Source organism: Electrophorus electricus, chromosome 20 (assembly GCF_013358815.1).
Source record: "Electrophorus electricus isolate fEleEle1 chromosome 20, fEleEle1.pri, whole genome shotgun sequence".
Classification (NCBI taxonomy): domain Eukaryota; kingdom Metazoa; phylum Chordata; class Actinopteri; order Gymnotiformes; family Gymnotidae; genus Electrophorus; species Electrophorus electricus.
The window spans coordinates 9010562-9032227 of NC_049554.1; the positions used below are offsets into that span (position 1 = coordinate 9010562).

The following is a 21666-nucleotide window of genomic DNA, read 5'->3' on the forward strand; positions in this document are numbered from 1 at the left end:
ACTGGCAATGTTTCTATTAATAAATATAGTACGTAACGATGGTGGGAGGAGACATGTGAGTTCGCTGTGAACCGCATGTGTTCTTGGTGTTCTAGTAAATTTTGGAGTCAACCTCATTTCGTTAATATGCTTGTAGTGCATGTTACCAACCTTCCTGGATAAACAACCGTTGAGTTTGACGGGACGTTCGTGTGAAAACACCAACCATTTTAACAGTTAGCACATAGCTAGGTAATTCCGTGCTAGTTCGTTAGCAAGCCCGCTAGCTTGTTAGCATTCACTAGCTCTAGCTATGTAATTTTATTTCTATTTCACATGGCGATTGCACTCGATGACTGTGGCATTGTAGTCGTTGGACATTTTCCGCGATTTAAAACTAAGTCCTGGTGTTTTTAATGGTAATTTATCCTTTATTTTTGTTGTAATAACAAGATTACTACTAATTGAAGGACACTATAACTGTTCTGTCGGTAACATTCTATGGACTTTTTGTTCTTGAAAAGTGGAGGTTTGGATCAGATCTTAAATGGCGTTGTCGATGAGCATGCACCGTTTATCTAAATGCCTCGGAACTGTTACATTTCGTTATCTTCCTCCAAACCCACTCTTTTCCAGAGGTCGACTGGAGCGGCCAATTGGGTGAGCAAATGCATAAACTTATTTCAGGTGACTAAAGTACGCTTGCAAGAGTTGCAACATGTCTTCTCTGGTACGACATGCCATGAAATAACTAATTTTGCCTGTCCGGGTATAATGGTTGGGGCAGTCAGATACGTTTAACGGTGTTGCACTACTTTTGATTTTAAAGTCTACATTTTATCTTCATGACCATATTTTGCATCGTGTTCATAGATACCTTGCAGTATGGCGAGTCCTGATGGCAAAAAGCCCAAAGGGACCATGCTGTCGGAACCAGACAGCAACATGTACACCACCAGCTCGGTACTTCATCAGTCTGGGTAACAAGAGAAAGCAGTATTCTGAACGACGCATCATAGGGTATGGTAGCAATTAGGATCCATCAAAGCCCAGAAATGTTTCAGTTCAAAAACAATCCTGATTGTACCTTGAAATTGGCACATTGTTTTAGAACAGTACTGTAAGAGGATAATTATGTTGCCATTTTAAGTGGATACAATATTTGTTTTCCCCAATAGATTTTCATGATTCTGACTCATCACTGTCTTCTATTACAGTTAATGTAGATTTAGTTACAGTCAGGTCTGTCTGGATATAGATCTGGTAATTATATTGTAACACACACAGTATACACTAGTATTAGCTTTTCTGATTGTCTTAAGGTGCAGTGGTGTGATTTAATGCTGAACAGAATAGATAAATGAGGCTACTCTTAATGCTTTCTTTCACCAGGTATTCCATGCAGGAAATGTACGACGTTGTAGCGAATATAGATGATTATAATTACTTCGTTCCATGGTGCAAAAAATCCCAGACAATACTGAAGAGAGCAGGCTATGCCAAAGCTCAGCTGGAGATTGGTTTTCCGCCAGTGGTGGAGAGGTATACCTCCATGATCACAAATGTTCGTCCTCACCTTGTGAAGGTAAGTGCCAGCAAACACTTCACTTATTTGTTTGAGTAATTGTATAAAGATGCTCTGAATTAATTACTTGGACAGCGTTAGATGAGAGTGGAGCACATTGTGTACTGTATGCATCACTGAAGTGTCACTCATGGCAGAATGGAGAAGAGAGATGGAAGTCGTTCCCTTAAGCAAGCTTTAAGCTGTCATATTTATGTTTTTAGGCTGTGTGCTCAGATGGAAAACTTTTCAACCATTTGGAGACAATATGGCGTTTCAGCCCTGGTATCCCTGGTTATCCACGGACGTGCACGGTTGATTTCTCTGTAAGTGTTTAACTTCAGATATGACCACTTCCTTCAGCTGCCCATAGTTGACCACTGTATCCATACAGATGTAGCAGTGGCTTAGGCTGGGATTCCATGCCAGGAACAAAATGCAGTGAAGACATTCTAAACACTATGCCACTTGCATACTGTGATCATTCAGAAGTCTCTTTTCAAATTCCTTCAACTCTGATTCTTTTTTTCTTTCTTTCTCACCCCTCGTATCCTTAGATATCTTTCGAGTTCCGCTCTTTTCTGCACTCCCAACTGGCCAGAATGTTCTTTGATGAGGTTGTTAAGCAGATGGTAGCTGCCTTTGAGAATCGTGCAGGTGAACTCTATGGCCCGGAGACTCACATCCCTAGAGAACTCATGTTCCATGAAGTACATCAGACGTGAACCTCCAGCACAGCATTGTTCATATTCTTAAGTTTAACCTTATTTGGCTATCACCTTGCTCTGTCACCTTTTGTGATAAGCAGGTCATAAGCAGTATTGACAAGGAGAGAAGAGCTATTTTGACACTATGTTTTTCATTTTATTACCTCTGTTGTGACTCTTATTCAACTTGACAAAACTCCCAAGAAATCAGATATTTATATTTTTAGTCACTATTTGTTGCTGAACCATTCATTGAATGAGGACTGTTTGGACATATGTACATTTGCCTCATATGTTGAGTATCTCTGATGCTTTTATGCTTATGAATGCTGAGGACACCAAGCTTGAGCTAAATAAGCATTAGGCATTGCTTAGGGTAATCAGCTTTTCCAAAATATTAAGATATAAGTCTTAATTTCTTTCCAGTTAAAATGTAGCATGGGTGTTTTTGTCCATAATGAATGGATGAGATTGTCTTATTGAAACTGGGTGAAAAAAAATGGGCGAGCCTTCTATGAAAAGTACAAGAATTACTATATTTCATATGCTATTGTGGATTATTCATAGACCAAGATATTTACACTGTGACCTGCTATAATTACTGTAAAGTGCAATATGTTCACAAGGTGTGTGTGTGTGTGTGTGTGTGTGTGTGTGTGTGTGTGTGTGTGTGTTTGCAAAATAAGAAGATACACTGGAGTTCATGTATTTCAAAAACTGACTAAAAAAATATGTGGAAGAGGTTCATTAACTTGAGAAGTCACCCTTCTGAGACTTTATGATTTGTCATCTGCAAAATACTTACTGTAAATGATGGATTCACATAATATTGTATGCTTTTTGAGCTACTTGGAATGCTTCTCTATAAAAGGACCTTGGTTTTGAAAAGCAGATTCTTAAATATGTTCTGTATGTCTGCATTTTAACAAACTGAAGCACAAAAGGATTCTGTTATAGTACCACTGTTCCAGAATTCAGTTATTCAAGTATTACATTTTAAGATATTCTGTGCCACGTTAATTGGATGGACAACCTACCAAACATGGAATAATTTTCCTTGTTTTTTTTATATACATTGGTGTTTTATAAGTTGCTACTCTGTGAATGAATAAGTGAATTGTTAGAATAAAATGGCAGTTATATTAAGACGGACAGATCTCTTCCTTTGCATGTGTCACTATGAAACAGTTAACATCTCCACATGTGTAAATTAATATGATAATGTGCCTAATCACAGTAGAGAACACAGCTAAATATGGAACTGCCTGCAGTAAATTGCATTTGGACAATATAATTTCATGTTTCATAATTTTGCTATTATTTGATGATCATGTACAATTTAATGGGTGGCATTTAAGAAAATGTGTAGAGCCAAAGTGTTGATCAACTAAACTATTATTTAGCCAAGAACTGCAATAGCACTGAGTATAACTATAAAACAAAAGCTACAACATACCACTTACAGATGCAATGGATATTCACATCATATGTCTCTCATGCTTCACTTTTAATACCCTTTAAGCTCTTTAAATACCAGTGGTATAGGACTAAATTATCCAATGTCGGATCAGATGGGCAGGATTTGAGTATGTCAACCTGGCAGACAATAGGATAATAATAAAAAGAAAGCAATAAACTAGGGCCAGAAATATTTTGAGCCTGTTCAAAGCCTTCTGCACAAATATGCTGTAAAACAACCAAATATGCTCACTTGACAGAATAAGACAAACCCAGTTTAACTTCCAGGTTTAGGGATGCAATCCAACAGGGTATGACTGTCTAGTCATTGTTCCCAGAGAGATAAAAACAAATAACACATCATAAATCAAAAATGGAGATGGTTTATGGTGTTTCACAGATTGAAGACTAATCTGTTCTAGGGCCTTTGCTTGCTTCTTTAGATATGCTACCGCTAGGTGACATTATACGTAAACACTGCTAAAATATCATTTGAGGTGCACTTCAAGTATGACAATTTCGTTGAAGATTAATTCACCCCACATCCGTACTGACTACATTTTCTTGTGCCGGTCTACACCCATGTCCATAATACAGAGCTGATTTGAACCGAGACAGCTTCTCTGCCTTAGCAGACATGCACTGGAGCATACCGGTGTTATGTACAAAGCCCAAGATGCTACAAAAGAATGCATTCATAAACGGTTAATATTTACGTTTCTTGTAAAGAATACAGTACAGCGTAGACAAAATCTATAGGGGACAGTGGGGTAAGATGAGCCGTTTGATGGGCACACTACACGACTTTCAAAGTCGTCAGATCGCTATACTGTTCACACTACACAACTCACTATTTTGTAATCGGGAATCTTGTAGTCGTTGTGTTTGCACATTTATTGGCGGCAGGGAATAACACACTACAAAAGGTTTCACCATCCCGCGAGTCGGCCTGGCATCCAAACTATGTTTTGTCACGAAAATATACGGGAGAAATAACACGGAGAATGACGCAATACCATACGTGAGCTGGATAAAATCTAGCGAGTTAGATCTTTCCTCCCCCAGGTTTCCCCTCACTCCATATATTGAGTTCTCATATTGGTTCCGTATTGACATAGCGCTCACTACCAGTCATATGTTCGCAGCACTTTTCCACACAGTGGGATTTGGACTCGCCGACAGGTCCAGTTATGTAGCATCTCGCATGGTGCCTATGAACAATTCACACGTAGCGAGCGAATGCCGATTTACCGATATGGAGCTTTTCGCGGCGACCTCCATAATCTGTCGGCGAGTGCAAATCTGTGTAGTGCAACAATCATGTAGTGTAAACACGGCATAAATCCAACCAAAAGAATATGTATGCAACACGCGTTCGGTCGATTGAAACCTTAGCAGTGTAACTAACAAAATATGGGGTCCTCAAAAAAGTTGTTTTGTGGCTTAACTTGCCCCGTGTTAGGCATAGGCTGTTTTAGCTGATAGGGTAAATTGAGCCATCAAAGAAAAGTTATTATTGTATTAACCAGATTTTAAAGTATAATTCCAAACATTGTTATTAATAATTAAATCCCGCATTGTACTAATAGTATTGCTGTTCATGAAATAAATATAAAATTACTAATTTGTCTACAGTTCTGAAAGCTGATGATGATAAATTTAATGAAACTTTTTTTTTTGATAATCATTTACCGATTTTCACTTTCAGTGTAGCTTCCCAACTGTATGTTTGATATAATGGCATATTTGCTATAATGGCAACATTTTGAGCCCAATTTTAAAAAAAAATTAGGCCTACTTGGTTATGACAGCAATCAATTAGTGTTGCTCCCTAGGGATGTGGAACCCCTATGTTTTTCAGCTGTTCAGATGAAACACCTAAAATATGAAATGTCAGTTCATTGTTAGGATGCAATACCAATTAAAAGACCAAATATCTTAACTTCATGTAAATCTGAGGGGTTTAGATGGAGCACTGATTCAATTTATCCCCAAGGCTCTGGCTCAGTTTACCCTACAGCCATTTTGGAAAAAGTGTTTAATCTAGCAGCCCATAGGTACACTTCTGAGAATTCAATCATATTAACAGTGCTAGTTATTGATATAATTGTTTATACTGAGAGAAATTACGTTTGATGCAAGATGTGATTATACCTGATATCACTCTGTACAGCTTGTAACAATGTTTGATCATTGAAAAAGTCCTGAATACACAAAATGTATAGTTTATTACACTAAAAAGGCAGAAGAAATGAAGAAAATTGATCAATTCAGGAAGACCATTACAAGTCACTGGAATTGAAAACATGTTCATCTTAAAATATGTGCTAGATATAAAATTTACAAGTAAGAGAAGGTCAATGTTGGAATTTTAACAGGAATTGTATCCTTATTTGAAGAAAAGTGACAAATTCAGACAGGAACGAGTGTTACAAATATTAAGCAACAAAAAGTTACAGAAAGTAAACAGACATTTATCAGTTAACATCTTTCTATGTGATGTGTACATGGAAAGTGATCAATCTGACCATCAGAAAGAAAGAAATATGGTATTACCCTTAGGACGGATAGGTGATTTTCTATGTGGCTCTTGCAGCCACTCAAAAAAAAAAAAAAAAAAAAAAACAAGTAAAAAGTAAACAGTGGGGAAGGTCACAAACAATACTCTAGGCAGTTTTTCAAAATGAACAATGCATACAGTTGTCAACACTGTGAACAGGAATACAAGTTAGATTTCATTTCTGTGTTTCACTGTGGATGAACAAACAAGCAGAAAAATGAGCAGTGTGTCCATAGCACCCAAGGCTTGCTAAAACCAAATTCAGAGAACAGTCAGTCAATCTGTACACAACACATAACCAGAACAAGATTTTTTTTTAATGCACATCTAAAATAAGCAATGATCTGTTGCCAATAGCTTTTAAATTCAATTACATCCTAAATTATGCAATGAAATGAGGCCATTTCAGTATGCAATCGAACCTGAAAAGGTTAGGGCCCCATTTTCCAAAAGCATCAATGTTAAGATCATCTTATGGATCAGAAAGGTTCAGTCTGATACTCACTCTACCATTTAACAATGATCTTTATGCTACAATACTTTTGGAAAACCTGGCTCTGATCAGATTACTTGTTAACTAGTGGCCCCAGACAGTCACTACATGACAAACTTGGATTTGGAGTGAGATTACTGATCCTCTGCTATATCTTTCCATATTAGATAATGTTGTGATGTTATTGTTATAGTTCATCATGAGGTATCTTCAGTGCATGATCACAAAGATCTGTAAGCAGAATTTAAGTTATTTAGACTGTATATTTAAACAATGTGTAAGCTATTAATGTACAATATTTAAGCATTAAAAAACATGGTTCTTTCAAGATCATAATGCTGTTTGTACAACTATCAAAGTAAACTTCCTAAACTTTCCCAAAAGCCTAATATAAAGTAAATAATCAACATTCAAATATATATATAATTGAATGTTACTTTCATCCAAAGGCAATTATTATAAAGAATATAAGGAAAAAGTGCATATTAAAAGACTACAAATGTATTCAAATGTGGATTTAATGCAATACCTGTTCTCTTGCTGCAGAGCTTGTCTTTAACATTGTCTGTCTCATGAGCAAAGAATTCAATTATTTCATCCTCGTTCTGCTCAACAATTGTTTCACACTGTAGGAGCGGGGGGGGGGGGGGGGGGGGGGGGGGGGGGGGAGACTATACTTCAGTTCTATACCAGTACTTCAATTCTGCCAAATTGCTTGTGTTGATGCCTTTCAAATTTGTATCTGCTTTTGAACTGTGACTTTCTCGGTCAATAATTATGACCAAAATATAAATGTCATCAATAGCAGAAATGCTTTTCAATTATTTAAACTCAAGCATGGAATACATCCAATATACATAACTACATTTACTATCACTTTGTTTTAGATTTTATAGATAAAAAAAATCTAGATTTTAATGCAAAACCCAGTATGAAAGTAAAGGAAAATAATTCTTACAGCAAACTTTAAATTGGCGCTGACTCTCGAGTCCAAGGTCACATCGGAGAGGTCCATGGCTGTGCCATCGTGTGACGTGTGTCGCATGTAGATCTTGCGATTAGTCGTCGAATCCACATGCTCCCCGTAATCCTTCATCTTCTCACACACCTCTTCCATCACTTCAAGTAGATGGCCCTCAGAACGGGCTAAAGGAACCTGACCCACAAATGGGAGATGTATATAAAAAATGGGGGGGGGGGGAGCTATAGAAAAAAACTATAAACTGCATCATAGCGATAGCACAAATAAAATAAAATAAAATTTCGTACCTCTTTCACAGACTGGCTTCCATCAGGATTTATCCTGAATGATCCCGTTTGGATCATTTTTTTAGGATCTACCTGAGATATGGCCCATTCCATTTCATCAACTAATGCTCTGCAAGCTGGAATAAGTGTAAACAGTGGGCATACATCATCAAATGTAGTCTTTCCCCCAAAACAGTACAAATGTACACTATTTAAGCCTTTACATCTAGTACATTTACTGTGGTAGTATACGGATAGACAAAACGAAAAATAGCCCATCGTTTAGCTGATACCTTTATCCATGGCAACTTACAATTTTGAGCAACTGAGGGTTAAGGGCCTTGCTCAAGGAGCAAGTGTCACAATGTGGCAGTGCTCAGGCCTGAACTGGCAACCTTCTGATTACTAGTCGAGTACCTTAACCACTGAGCTACCACTATCCCACTACCTTTCTAACTGTGAACCTCAATTAACCCAAATGATTGTGCAAAGAAGCAGAGCAGTGCGTATAAGGGAAATAAACACATGTGTATGAACATTTTTAGAGATTCTGACCAGTTTAATTCAAACACTGACAATACCTCCACACTTGATATCTTGACTCTGCCTTCGTCCTTGTACTAATACGTTAAAAGCCAACATTCCACAGAGAAAGATGATATACTGTTGATTCGCCATCTCTCCTCTTGGCTCAGGAAAACCTAAAAAGAAATGCTTCAACTTCAAACTGTAATAATTTCCTGCAAGCGGTTTTAGCTAACCTATCTAACCAAGTTTTCTGAATAATAGAAACCAGAAATGTAATACTAAAAATATATTTTTAAGAGATCCTACAAAACATCTAAACACGCACCTTTGGCTATGTAATTTTCAGCCACCGCTACAAAGAAATGTCTACTCCACGCTATTCCATAGCAATAGATGAAATTGATGACGTTTACAACTGACTGCTTCCCGGGGACGTCCGAATATTTGCCTGATTCTCCAAAGGACCCCTTGTGATCTAGACTATTGTCTAGATATCTACTTAAATAGAAAAATAGTGCTCTAAATATGTTATTTATATATATTTATTTATATAGTAAATATGTATAATATTACGTTAAGAGCAGTATTAATTGTAACTTTATTTTACCCATTTTCTCTTTTTGTTGTTAATTATTTTTCATTTAATACATCAGGTGAATGCGCATGCTTACTATTCAGATGCCAAAAAAAAAGGATAACTAATTTATACAAATTACACTTACGGGTAAATTTGAGAATAGTTTATTTGCAGTGCTTATGTTCGTCTCTTCGTGTAAATTTCTATGTGAATATTTATGTGTCACGTTAGTGAATTACCGAATTCCCAGAACAGCTAGCTAGCCATTTTACCATTCTTACGATAGGGGACGTTCGGTACCAAGGCATCGAAGCTCGTATCACTATTGCAAACATAGATTACAAAGAACACTGATTCGACACAGTGTACCGAAGCGTGTATCAAAATTACCATTACCACGTGTCTACTGACGGTTGAAGCTTCAAACGTCACCGAAACACTGGGTGGGTGTGGGATTGTTCTATAATTTGCAGACTACAATGAGGGTGTAATATGCCCAGATATCTTTTACTACAAAATTGGAAATATAGAAAATATGGAAGCAAAAAGGGGGAAGAAAGGTTCCAAAGTTTCGGAATATGTCAACCCGTTGACTCCCAGTATAATTTGCCACATTTTAATGTATTACATTTTCACATAGAAAGGGAAACTATTTTAAACACTCAATTGCAGAACGTTAATGGCTAAACGTCATTACTGATCATCATCAGATCTTTTTTTATGAAATTTGAAAACGGTGGAGTGTTGTAGAGTTTGTTGAGATGTGCAGTTTTGAACCTATGACCGTTATAATTTCGGACAACCACCAGGTGTCACTGTTGTAATGATCGTCTTTCAATACTCCAATGCTCAGGATCTTTTACCAGCACAATCAGGAAGAAGCTCTTCACAAGGCATCGTCTGCCCATCACTAATTTCTGGCTTTTCATAAGCAATAGCTGTTTTGCAGGCACTTGATAGAAGAGTTTGCGCAACACAGGTTGAAATTTGTGTTGCTCGAACATCTGCAAGGATTTTAACTCGAATATGCACTTTTGCACCGTCAAACGTCAGTGAAGGGTTTTAATATTTGTGCTCATTTATCATGCTTCGACTCTGTAAGCACGCTGTTTTTATGTATGGAAGATGGACCAACTTCACATTAAGGTACCTACCTGTATAATTTTGCACTAAAACATGCCAGAGAACGATACCCCACACATAAGCTGACTAGCTAGCTAAGCTGTTTCAGTAACATTATCTGGCGAAGCCGGTTTGACGTTAAACTGGATTCGGTGATTTTCGATGTAATATACTTAGCGTTAGTCCTTAGATATGGCCAATAGGATAAGCACATAGTTAACTTCAGATGACACTGTAATTACAATTAAATTTTATGTGAACATGCAGAACCTAAAACCTTGCAAACGTCATAGCAGCAACCGTCAGCAATATGACACTGGCCTTTTCCATAACATAATGCATATATATTTTGTCTTGCACCTAAGGATATTTTCCACTAGCTGTTACTCAACGTCTCCAGCTAGGCTGGGTATACTGAAGAGAGTAACTGAGAAGTATGAGCGAGTATTGGAACAACGATTCCCTCGGTTTTACGTCTTATACCACACCCTAATGAGAGGTATGTATATCCTGATCTACTAGAATTGATTCCTATATACCTGTGCAATTTGATATTACATGCCTGCCGCTTGAAGTCGTTAGCACTTGTCACATAAATAAAATAGGACTGTGAGGAGGGGTGCGGGTGCGGGTGGAGTTCACTGACTCAGAAAAAAGATAAGAATTTTTTATTAATCCTGCAGCTGGAAAATTTGCAATGTGACAGCAGCAAAGGGGATGGTATAATAGCCTCAGAAGCACTGAATGTAAACACAATTGTTTGTATATAAATAAGATTTAAAAATGGAACAGTAGGTGAAAATAAAAATAGATATTATACATATTATTGCAAAGCATCTACACTATCACTATTGGAGTTTGGTGTATCTACACATAGTTGTAAACATAAAGACAATGACTGCACATAGTTAGATGATCAGTTTTAGTGTTCTTGGTATTTGTGGTTGTACTGAGAGCAGTCTTAAAAAGTGAAGGAAAGACCTATGGTATCCTTTACACACCGCATGTGAATCAGTATAACAGCAGTACAGCAGATATGTGAGTTGTCCTTAATGTTTTGAACACAATTTGTTTTAGGATTTCAGCTCCTATTTGAAGATGTAAAAGAAATTAGAAGGATACGGAGGAACATCTGTAGGAACAGCATCCATTACAGACAGCTCCCATACCGAGAAATGGAGAGGCTAATTTTGGTAAGGCTGTGTCTTCAAAATATTTCACATCAGAACCTCTATAAACAATGGGCCAGATTCATAGAACTTGATGTTATCCACTCTGCACCATGCAAAATGTGCTTCATGGTATTTAATTTTAAAGCTGCCTTGGAGATACAGTATCTGACTTTTTTTTCACCCTAGGAGAATAGATCAAAGGGAGAGTAGTAGCAGTTAAAAACCTTTTTCATAAAACTGTTAATCTATTAATTGTATATACATTGTACAAGTTGAGGTTTGTTTGTTATAGCTGCAGGAAGACCCATGAACATTACAGTAGTTGTAAAGTAAAAAAAGCATGGCTCAATTTCTTAAATCATAATCATACAGATGGATGTATGATTGAGAGAGGGTCTCTCTCATGCTATATTCCTTAAATGAGAGAATGCAGTTTTAGTAATATTAGTATGTGGTTTAAAAGTTAAATCATATGCAGGCAATCCACAATTATAAATGAGGACGTATGTTACCATTTTGCTCCTTGCTTTTAATGTCGCATTAAATCTAGCAGTATGTTTTATGAATTTGGCCCAGTGTGTCACTAATAATACACTGTTTAAAAAAAAACAAAAACAAAAAAAAAAACTAACAAATATGATTACAAATTGGTTTATGAGCTGAATGAGTCTGTTGGAGGAGGCACAGTAAAACTGAGGTAGTCTTTACTGGGATTTTACTGCATAAACTGCACCTCTGAGTTGGGGCATTATTGTCAGTGGGTCCTGAGAACAAGCTGAAAACTTGGCTATTATAGTGAACCCATCCAGCAAAATATAAGCCTTAAAGGTGCCATAGTTGACATAGCTGAATAAGTAGAGTTCAGTACATGGAACAGATGTACCGTGAACTTCAAATGCTGTTGTGTACTCCTTCAAATTCAGGCCAATTCCAAAATCCTAAACTGTTACGTAATTCTTGACTGATTCATATTTATGCAGCCAAAATTTGCATACACCTAACATGCAAAACTTATACAGTTCTGCAAGTATTGTGAAAAACAAAATGACAATGGACCACCAACACTGAAAATGGCAGACTGTTCAGAACTGTAACTTTACAGGCTGTGAAGGGGATGTAGGCAATTTTTATTATGTTTGAAGTTTTTGAAAATTGCCTCTGTCGCATCCTGCTATAATCAAAACATTTAAAAGCTTATATGTTTTGTCCTGTGGACATTTTTGTCGAATATCATTGGATACATTTAATTACGAGGTCATCAGTGATCCGAAGTATGAATACACCTGCATGTGAACTAATGCTACTGTGCACTGAATTGATGTAATTAGACTGGCAGCATGTTAATAAATAAATAACACCCAAACCACTATGCTTTACCAGTGTAGTAGTCGAGTGATATAAAGTTCGATTTGAATAGCAGTTTTTATATTATAATGCTGGAATAGTGTATAATTGTTGTAATATTAGTATTGAAATTGTGTTAGGATAATTGAAATAGTATAGTTACATTAATATTGAAATTGTAGTGAACATGATTCTTTTCCAGCTGTAAGTTATTTAAATTGTATTACTATAGTTTTTTTTCACTTCTAGGTTATTTCCATTATTAGGTTTTCACACTAGCCACATTTTTCGTTTAACTAGTTTGTAAAGTTGTTATATTTAGCTATATATATATATATATATATATATATATATATATATATATATATATATATATATATATATATATATATATATATATAAATCATATACATACACACACGCTGTATTTATGCCTGCCTGTGTGTATTATAATTGTATAGTGCATTTTTTACAATGCCATTACATATTTCCATATACAGAATGAAATCAGAAAAAAGGGCTTTCCCTGGTAATGCAGGTTATGATGTAGTTATGTCATCAGCTGATACCAAAATGATAGAACTTTCCCTTCTGCTCATAGAAGCTGACATGACTTCAGTAGTGTACTGAGTAGACTTCTGCTGACAGTGATGTATGATGCATGACTTCAGTGTTCTTCTGAGCAGGCTTTGTTCAGCGATTGACACTAAATAGAGTGGCACTTCCAACCTTATTGGCATCACAACCACAACCTGTAATTATCTAGCTTAGCCATGCTGTGAGATTTTTATCCATTTTTTGTCAGTTGATGCCATATCATCTTAAGATGAGTTTCATAGTGAGCTAGCTAACAAGTTTAATTTACATTGTCATTGTTGAAAATGAAACCAAGTATCTAGTAAGTGCCAAATAATTAGTATGGCTAAATAAATAGTGCCAACTGTCTCTCATTCAAAGAAGTAACCTGTGTTGTCATATAAATATACAATATAAGATGTATCTTTTTTTCTTTGTCAGATTAATTTCTAATTTATATTTCAACAAGACATAATACAGAAGCTTACCTATATCGGCTGCTTAGAGGTATCAATACTATATCCATACCTAGGGTAACTTGCTGAGTTTAATGTTAGCTTCTCCACTACTGAAGTGGACAAAATTATCGATCTTTTAAAATGAGTTTTGTTTTAAAACTGAAATATCCTCTGGAGGCTCAACCATGTAGGGTTGAATGCCTAAACAAGCTTTGGTTCATCTCTCACAGTATTAGTAATTTATTTTAATATTATTATTCATGAGCCCACCAAAAAGCCTCTGACTTCAGTGTCGCCTGGTTCCAGTGCTATGTTGCAAATGAATGCATTCTTGTTAACAGCGCAGTCAGAGGACCCTGCCTGTCCGCATTGCTAAGTCACACCACCTCTGTGTTACGGCACTGAAACACAGCAATATGATTGACATGGAGGTTCAAAATCTCAGTCTTTATCCCAGACTTGGAAATCTTCTGAAAAGAACCCAGGCCTTTTTTGGAAAAGTAAAGTAAGTACACTGTTTAGATGAAAGCATGTTGAGATGCTCTGAAGTAGTGTATCTGTGCCACTGAATTCAAATAAATAGCTGCAGAGTCATGTACTGTTTGTTCTAAGGTTTGGATCTAAGGTTTCTATGTGGTTTACACATTGACATTTATTGAAGGCGCAGAGAGTCACTGGTAATGAATCAGTATATGATTTCCATTTGCAGTAGTAATAACTCAGTTGTTATGTTGTTTCATTATTGGTCTTTTGATCAATGTCAATATTGTGCGGAAAAGAAAAGTGGGGGGGGATATATATATATACGCGCGCACACACACACACACACACACACACACACACACACACACACACACACACACAACTGACAAGGGATTTCCACTGTGAGGTGAAGTCAGGAGTGTTCAAATTCACATTTTAATTCACAATTCACAATTGCTGAATAAACCATATCCAATATATCCATTTAATGTGCCATCTCACCTATCAGCAAATTTTTCAGCCTGCTATGAGAAACATGAGGAGCAGTTTGACATGGGCGTTAGTCCTGAAACTCCCTGCTTGACACTTTCAAGGTCATATTAATTTAGACTTTCTCTTCCTTTCTGTCCTATAGTTTCGAAGGGACATGATAAAAGCCATTCCACTTGCTGTGATCTCTTTGCCTCCATTTGGCATTTGTTTGGTGTTCATCCTAATGTGAGTTTGTATGATTTGGGTAAAACATTTTATATTTCATATACACTATACTTGGTTGCAAATAACTTCTGATGGCAGTTTTACTAATAGTTTAATACTGACTAATAGTTTGTACTTATATCAGAAGGGGTCATTTTCCCTTGATTCCCTTTGTTTAGTTTATAAAAAGTGTCCATTTTTAACCGTGATTTCTGTTGAAGTGTGATGTTAGGGGAAGTGGCCTTTTTCTTATCTTCTTCAGGTGCCTTTTTCCACGGCAGCTGCTGTTTCAACACTTCTGGTCTCCACAGCAGCAAAGGAAGTTCCAGATGATTTCCCATCTAAAGCGCTCTGAACACCAGGCACAGATTCTGAGAAACATTGCCAGCACAGCTCCACATGTCAGCAACTGGTCCCAACGTACTTTGCTCCAGAACCTGTGTGCCAAGGTGCCGTTTCCATGGATGTGTTTAAAATAGTTTTGCAGGGTGGTGTACTGGCAAGGAAAACTGAAGCATCTGCAAATGTCATTGTAGTGACTGCTGTACGCCCCGCAGGTTCAGAGTGGGGCACACCCAGATGTTTCTGAACTCCATGCTGTACGTGAGGTCTTCTCTGGTCCTCTGCTGAGAATGCAGTCATTAAAACCAAGTCACTTGGTCAGTGTCAGTGCCTTCTACAAACAAATATGTTTGCCTGTATATATGTATAAGTGTATGTATACATTGTGCCTGTATATATGTATGTGTATGTATACATTGTGCCAGTGTACCTTCTTTACCCCCCCCCCCCCTTTTTCCCCTTTTTACATCCTCTCCTTTGATTTTTCCTGTTCCCTTTCATCCAGAGATCACTGGGCTCTCAGACCCCTAGAATTGTGTGGTTGCCCAGTTTCCTGGTGCGCAGGCGTCTCACCAAGGAGGCCCTGGACCTGCTGTATCTGGACAGTGCTTTAAACTGTCTAGGCCTAAAACAGCTAACTGATGAAGAAATGAGACGGGTTAGAAATTCTTCGTCATATTTTTCATAAAAAAAAATAAAATAAAAAACATCCTGACTTGGTGCATGTACTTTTATTGATGCCATTGTTTTCAATTCAATGTTTAATTTGTTAATTTGAGAGGCTTCGGGGTCTTATTTTGACTTTGTTCTTTGATGTTCTGCTTCCCTAACCACTAGGCCTGTGATTTTCGAGGGCTGTATTCCAGTCATCTTAGTTCCAGCCAGTGTAGAGAGTGGCTTCATCAGTGGTTGCAGTTCTCATCACAAGTCAACAGTAAGCCGGAATCTGAACCAAAGGAAAATGCCCGCCATTACGCTGTGTTTCAAATATACAAGGAAAATCCTTTACTGCTGCTTTTTCCATTTGTTTCATAATCTGACCTTTCTGATTTTTTTTTCCCCTTGTTCCTCAGAATCAGAAATTTCACTGTTGCTGCACAGCATAACAGTGCTCACTCTCAACTACCCTGAGTCCCAAAGTAAATGAAAAATTGCTGCTCAACAATCAGATCACCTTCCTCCTGTTTGCAGAAGGGTTTCATTTAAATAATTGATTCACTTCTGCTATAGTTTACACACCAGACACACTTCCTTTTTACATTCCATTAGTGAATGCATTTAAATTTTGTTTTATCTGCATTATGGACCAAATCCTAAACTTACCAGTTATGATCAGTAATAATCTCTTGAATATTTATTTTTTGTTTCCATTATGTTTGAAAGGACTGTGAAAATGTTAAATCACTCTTGCACATATGAACCGTATGCGTGCACAGTAGCTGTAGCTTAAAAAGCTACTTGTGCAAGCTGTCTCAAGTAATTCACTGCCGTTTTCTTTATTAAAGCCAAGTCTATCAAGGACATATAATGTGTGGGTCTTTGTATTTAGAAATGGACTAAAAGTAGGAACATCAAATATTTTATGTACAGCCATTTTCTAAGATATACATGTTTCCATGTATCTGTTTACTAATGTTCTTAGTTCAAACCTAAATTGTGTGTGTGTGTGTGTGTTTAAATGCTCAATATCCTTGCAATTGGACTTTTTTAAATCATACGTGTATTTTAATATTTCATTATTCGGTTGTACATAGTTCTTTGCCACAAATCTGTTTACTTCTGGTTCTTTAAAAAAAAGAGCTTGCTGTCTCTCATTGCATAGCTGCTTTCCTTGTTCAGACGATGATTTAATTACTGTTTGACATATTACCATTTTTAGTTATTCTCAGATTACTTCTGTTTAAGGTCTTTTGATTAGTTATTTTTATGTTAAACTGTTCAAATTTTAATATGCATGTTCGAGTTAATTGGAATAGTATTATTATCTAGTCCGGATATGTTGTGTGCTAATTAAATAAATGTATGCCGTAAGGGGTTAGAAAAGGTCAATTACTAATCTTGTCAGTAATCCTCTGATTAAATTGGACCGTAATGATACAGTTGTACAAAAATTTATAGCTACTTGTTTTTTAATTTAGATAACAGCATAAGTAAATATCCTACACCTACGTTTCATATCAGCACCTTTTAAGATGTGACTAACACAAGCTATTAAAGCTACATCCACCGAAAAATTGAAAGAGGCTATTTGGATTACATTTCTAATGCTCCACCACCAGCCGCAAACACACTTCCCTGCTGTGTGGGTGCTACGTGATCCAACGGACGATACAGTAGGCCTGTGGCTTTAGTTCCTGATTCCAGTTGTTTGAGTCTGCGACGGCTGAGAAGAAACTCAAGTTAAAGAGTTACGTTTTTGAATTATGTAGTAGGACATGAGCGCTTGAGTTTGGTATGTACGTAACAGCTTCGTGTTTTACTGTTTTTCTTTACCACGGCTGAAAATTCGGATCTAATCTTCACCGCATTCAGTGTAGTCTTCACGAGTTTGGAATGGTTTATGCTCATAGCTTCTCAGAGAACATTTAACGCTAAAGCGGTTAGTACAGTTTAAAGGTTTTAAACTACGAGCAACTACTGTTAGACCATTTTCTAAATAAAATGTTTGGGTCGGTTAGGTTTGGTTCTATTCTCAGGTGTAGCCCATTTTAAGTACTTTGTAGTGTAAAAACAAAACATCTGACAACCGCTAGTGATTTAACATCGCGGGATTCGAGCTTCCCTTTTTAGTTTGCTCTTTCGTTTGCCGTCTGAACCAGCCAAATGACTCGAGTGACACGAGCAGCAAGCTGCTAACCTGTAGCAATCGCTGAGCAGCAACTTGTAGTACACTGGGAAATAAATACATACAGATATAAATAAAAACAGATCTGGAGCGAGATGGAGGAAGCGTACACAGCCTTGTATCAGGAATTCCTCCGTCTGCAATCCCTATGTCTAAAACAAGCTGCAATGCTGCGACATCTTACCGAGGCACTGAGAAGACAGCAAGGTACTCCCTTGTCCCCGCCACACCACTGATTTTAATAGTGTTATGTTTACCTAATTTATAGATTTGTTATAGTTTCAACCTATCACAATCCATTTAAATTTAGTTTAATGCCAAGATGGTTTGCCCTCAGGTTCAGCCCCTGTTTCGAATGGGGAACTTGATGGCTTAGTTTCTAACCCACTTAAGTGCACACATGATGTGTTGGAGACAGTCGCCTTCCCTGAGCATCAGACCAAATCATCTCAAATACAGAACACTCTACAACACCCCAGAGGTATAGCAGTCATATACAAAGGGGAACAAATTGCAGCCCCATTCATTTTGTATCACACTATCCCCACAGTGCTTAATTCTGCTCAGGTTTGGCTTCAGATGATTCTGAGATAACAGCTGTTGCTGGAGGAATTGATAGATTGCAGTTTGACCCTATGTGGGGAGAAGTAAGACAAGACAGCCATGATGAAGCAACTTCTGTGGGTTTTCCAAGACAACAAGGGTCATCAGAGGCCAGTATCACTGATGAGTTAAGACAGGTTGAGCAGCATTGGCACAGCAGTGAAGCAGCTAAACAGCAAAGGGTAAGTAGTTAACCGTTTCTCTTGTGTTTGCTTTATTTCACTTCCTTATATATATATATATATATATGCTATTTTAGCCTAATTCTGTTTTTTGAAATGTAATGATGTGTACCTTTGGTTTAATGTCCTTATGTCTGTTGTCCTGTGAATCATGTCTGGAAATTTTGTCTTTTAAACATCTGGAAAAAAAAAATGTATTCAACATTTAGTTTATATATATATATATATATATATATATATATATATATATATATATATATATATTTTTTTTTTTTTTTTTTTTTGTTCGTCATTCCTGCCTAAGACTTGAAAATTAACTGCTCTTCCTGATTCTTGTGCATTTGCAGCAATGCTAATGAACACCACAAACCCATTACAAGTTCCCATAAGATTATATAGCAAAAATATTGCTATATTTCTATTGCCATTAAGTATGCTGCAGCATCAGGTTTTCATGTTTATCAGGATTTCATACGGGACATTTCCATGTGCTTAATCCTGTGATGTTTTGTGTGTTTCAGAGACCATGGTCCTCCTCATTCCTGAACAGTGAGTTACTGAGCCAAGCAGGGGGTCTGCTGATGTCAAGGGTCACATTGCAATCCCAGGTGTGTGAATTCTGCCACGCCGTGTTCCCTGGACACACCACAACAAGGGGAGAGTTCCTTCGCCACCTTAATACCCACGTCCCCTGAATGGAAATGGTGTCTTCGGAATTATTAGCAACCTCTACTAGCAACTATTTGGCAGTAACTGCAGCTGACTTTTATAGTGCTTTGTGTCAAGATGGTTAATGATTCATATATTGCTTACATATGTAAAATTTGTTTTGAATCAGCAGTGTAAAGTATAATTGAACTGTATGTATAACATTTAATGTTTACTGAATTTATTGAATGTTTAATTTATTGATCACAATCAAATGTATTAATTTAAAATGCTAAAAAATCAGTATTCTAGTTCAATGGTATCTTGAACTCTAACCTACTGTACTGGTAAGGATATATTTTAGAGTAAATGAGGACAAAGTCTTTTTGTAAGTTGCTCTGGATAAGATACATAAATGTAAAAATAGAGTTGACTCATTGGAGGTGTATTCATTTTTTTTGGCATGAAGTAGTGAATGTTTAAATGCAACTAAACCACATAATTAACTGTCAAAAATAGTGTATTGAAGGTGATGTTAAATCAATGAGCAGTACTTTTTCATCTAAATGCACTTAAACTAGATGTCAAGTGTACAAAAACAATTTGAGGAAAAAGTTCTTTACAAAAATATATAAAGATGATATCTGAGATGATATCTTTATAAGTAGATACACAGGCTCAACAGTAATCAAGATGGACACATCAATATGTCATCCTGTGCTTTACTGCTGTTGGAAAGTGCAAGGTCTTTTTTTTATAGGCAATCTATATGTGTACTTATAGAACTGAGGTCAAAGTGTTTTTCCTACCTTTTCATATTTTCGTCCAGAAATAATTGGGATTGTAGATTAATAGGTCTGATCTTATGCTTGAAATAGTATGTTTCAAATCGAGCGCAGAATTGGCGGATTAACGTTTTGTTTGAAGGCCCGTTGAGTAAAAACAAAAGAAACCTATGTCAACTGGTACGAAGCACAGCGCGATTAATACGCTAAAGTTTCCCACTAGAGGGCAGTAACGCACTACAAACTCGCATAAGATTATATTGTAAAGGTATTTCTATTCATGAATCGGTGAATTAAAACAGAGTAAATTGAACGTAGATGGTACAACCTAAAATCGAAGTTGTTAAGTTTTTGTTTGTTTGTTTTTTGTGTGTGTGGGCAAATTGCACGTATGTCGAAGAGGTAAATCCTGATAGCAAAAACAGAAGGGACTCCATGCAGCCCCCAGGAAAGGCTTCTGTTACATGCAGCATCCAGATGACATGCTATGGTCTTGCATAAAGGATCGCTGTATTGTATGTGTACATTATAAAAATCTATATAAGCTTAAACAAATTTTAATAACTGATATTTAGATCTACGAGGAAGCAAAAATACCGCAGGCCTAATATCACTTATGCAGTTATGCATGGTCATAATAAAGCCTGAATTGTCATGTTCTAGCCACCCGAATATTAATAGTGATAATCATGACTAATGGTGGGCCTATAATAAAAATACTAGATTCATTAATATAATAGCTTCAATCATATATTTATATTATGCACAAAACATTACACTGCCCATTAACAACAGTCTTTCATAGCGTTGGCATTATAATGGAAAGATGAAAGCATAATTACATATTATGTGGAACGACATTAACATCCTCTTGCCCGTGTAACTTTATCATTGTCGTGACGTTATTACAGCCACCCAGTCTACTCTCGGGCGCTTGGCAGCGCTCGCTATATTTAGCTCTGCATCTCCCGGTGAAGCGAGCGAGCGCTGGCTCCAAGAGAGCGCGTCGGTGACGTCGAGGTCGATCAGGTGTGAATCACTGGCATCATCTGTTCGGGATAACCGAATGAAAATGGAAGAAAACACCTGTGGTGGACGTGGGCGGTGGAGCAGTGTGCGAGAAGTGAAAAAGAGGCTGGCAATTTGATAATCTGAAAAATACGCAGACAAAATTTTACACCCAAAACTACTCCATCGGGGGAAAAGTACGGCAGTAGCGTTTTAGAATTCACAGGCCTACCACAGCTAATTTACGTTCAACATATGAAATCATACTGCAGTTACGCATATTTGATT

General features: G+C 37.0%; 4 protein-coding genes across 6 annotated transcripts; 3 read left to right on the forward strand and 1 right to left on the reverse strand.

Annotated features, from left to right (window-relative positions):
- The first annotated feature begins 65 nt into the window (after positions 1–65).
- LOC113588688 (coenzyme Q-binding protein COQ10 homolog A, mitochondrial-like) lies at positions 66–3381 on the forward strand. Its single transcript, XM_027027977.2, has 6 exons — positions 66–398; positions 504–639; positions 853–999; positions 1372–1564; positions 1768–1869; positions 2101–3381. The coding sequence occupies exons 2-6, from the start codon at positions 527–529 to the stop codon at positions 2266–2268; spliced, it is 723 nt and encodes a 240-aa protein (XP_026883778.1). The 5' UTR covers positions 66–398; positions 504–526; the 3' UTR covers positions 2269–3381.
- Positions 3382–5917: 2536 nt separating this feature from the next.
- Positions 5918–8944, reverse strand: cnpy2 (canopy FGF signaling regulator 2). The gene is made up of 6 exons (XM_035520414.1): positions 8863–8944; positions 8591–8710; positions 8031–8146; positions 7720–7917; positions 7291–7387; positions 5918–6992 (listed from the first exon to the last, which is right to left on the reverse strand). The coding sequence occupies exons 2-6, from the start codon at positions 8685–8687 to the stop codon at positions 6949–6951; spliced, it is 552 nt and encodes a 183-aa protein (XP_035376307.1). The 5' UTR covers positions 8688–8710; positions 8863–8944; the 3' UTR covers positions 5918–6948.
- A 1048-nt stretch (positions 8945–9992) lies between these two features.
- LOC113588685 (LETM1 domain-containing protein 1-like) lies at positions 9993–17479 on the forward strand. The gene is made up of 9 exons (XM_027027973.2): positions 9993–10260; positions 10602–10735; positions 11314–11429; positions 14904–14986; positions 15228–15414; positions 15523–15624; positions 15813–15965; positions 16145–16241; positions 16381–17479. Exons 1-9 carry the CDS (start codon positions 10199–10201, stop codon positions 16452–16454), a joined length of 1008 nt encoding a protein of 335 aa, XP_026883774.1. The 5' UTR covers positions 9993–10198; the 3' UTR covers positions 16455–17479.
- A 158-nt stretch (positions 17480–17637) lies between these two features.
- zgc:113184 (uncharacterized protein LOC553745 homolog) lies at positions 17638–20018 on the forward strand. 3 transcript variants are annotated; one of them, XM_027027974.2, is made up of 5 exons: positions 17638–17759; positions 18236–18359; positions 18490–18633; positions 18720–18937; positions 19459–20018. In XM_027027974.2, the coding sequence occupies exons 2-5, from the start codon at positions 18248–18250 to the stop codon at positions 19630–19632; spliced, it is 648 nt and encodes a 215-aa protein (XP_026883775.1). In that variant the 5' UTR covers positions 17638–17759; positions 18236–18247; the 3' UTR covers positions 19633–20018. The 3 variants fall into 3 exon arrangements, with proteins under 3 accessions (XP_026883775.1, XP_026883776.1, XP_035376104.1); XM_035520211.1 differs by having other exon boundaries at positions 17643–18359; XM_027027975.2 differs by lacking the exon at positions 18490–18633 and having other exon boundaries at positions 17642–18359.
- The last annotated feature ends 1648 nt before the right edge of the window (positions 20019–21666 follow it).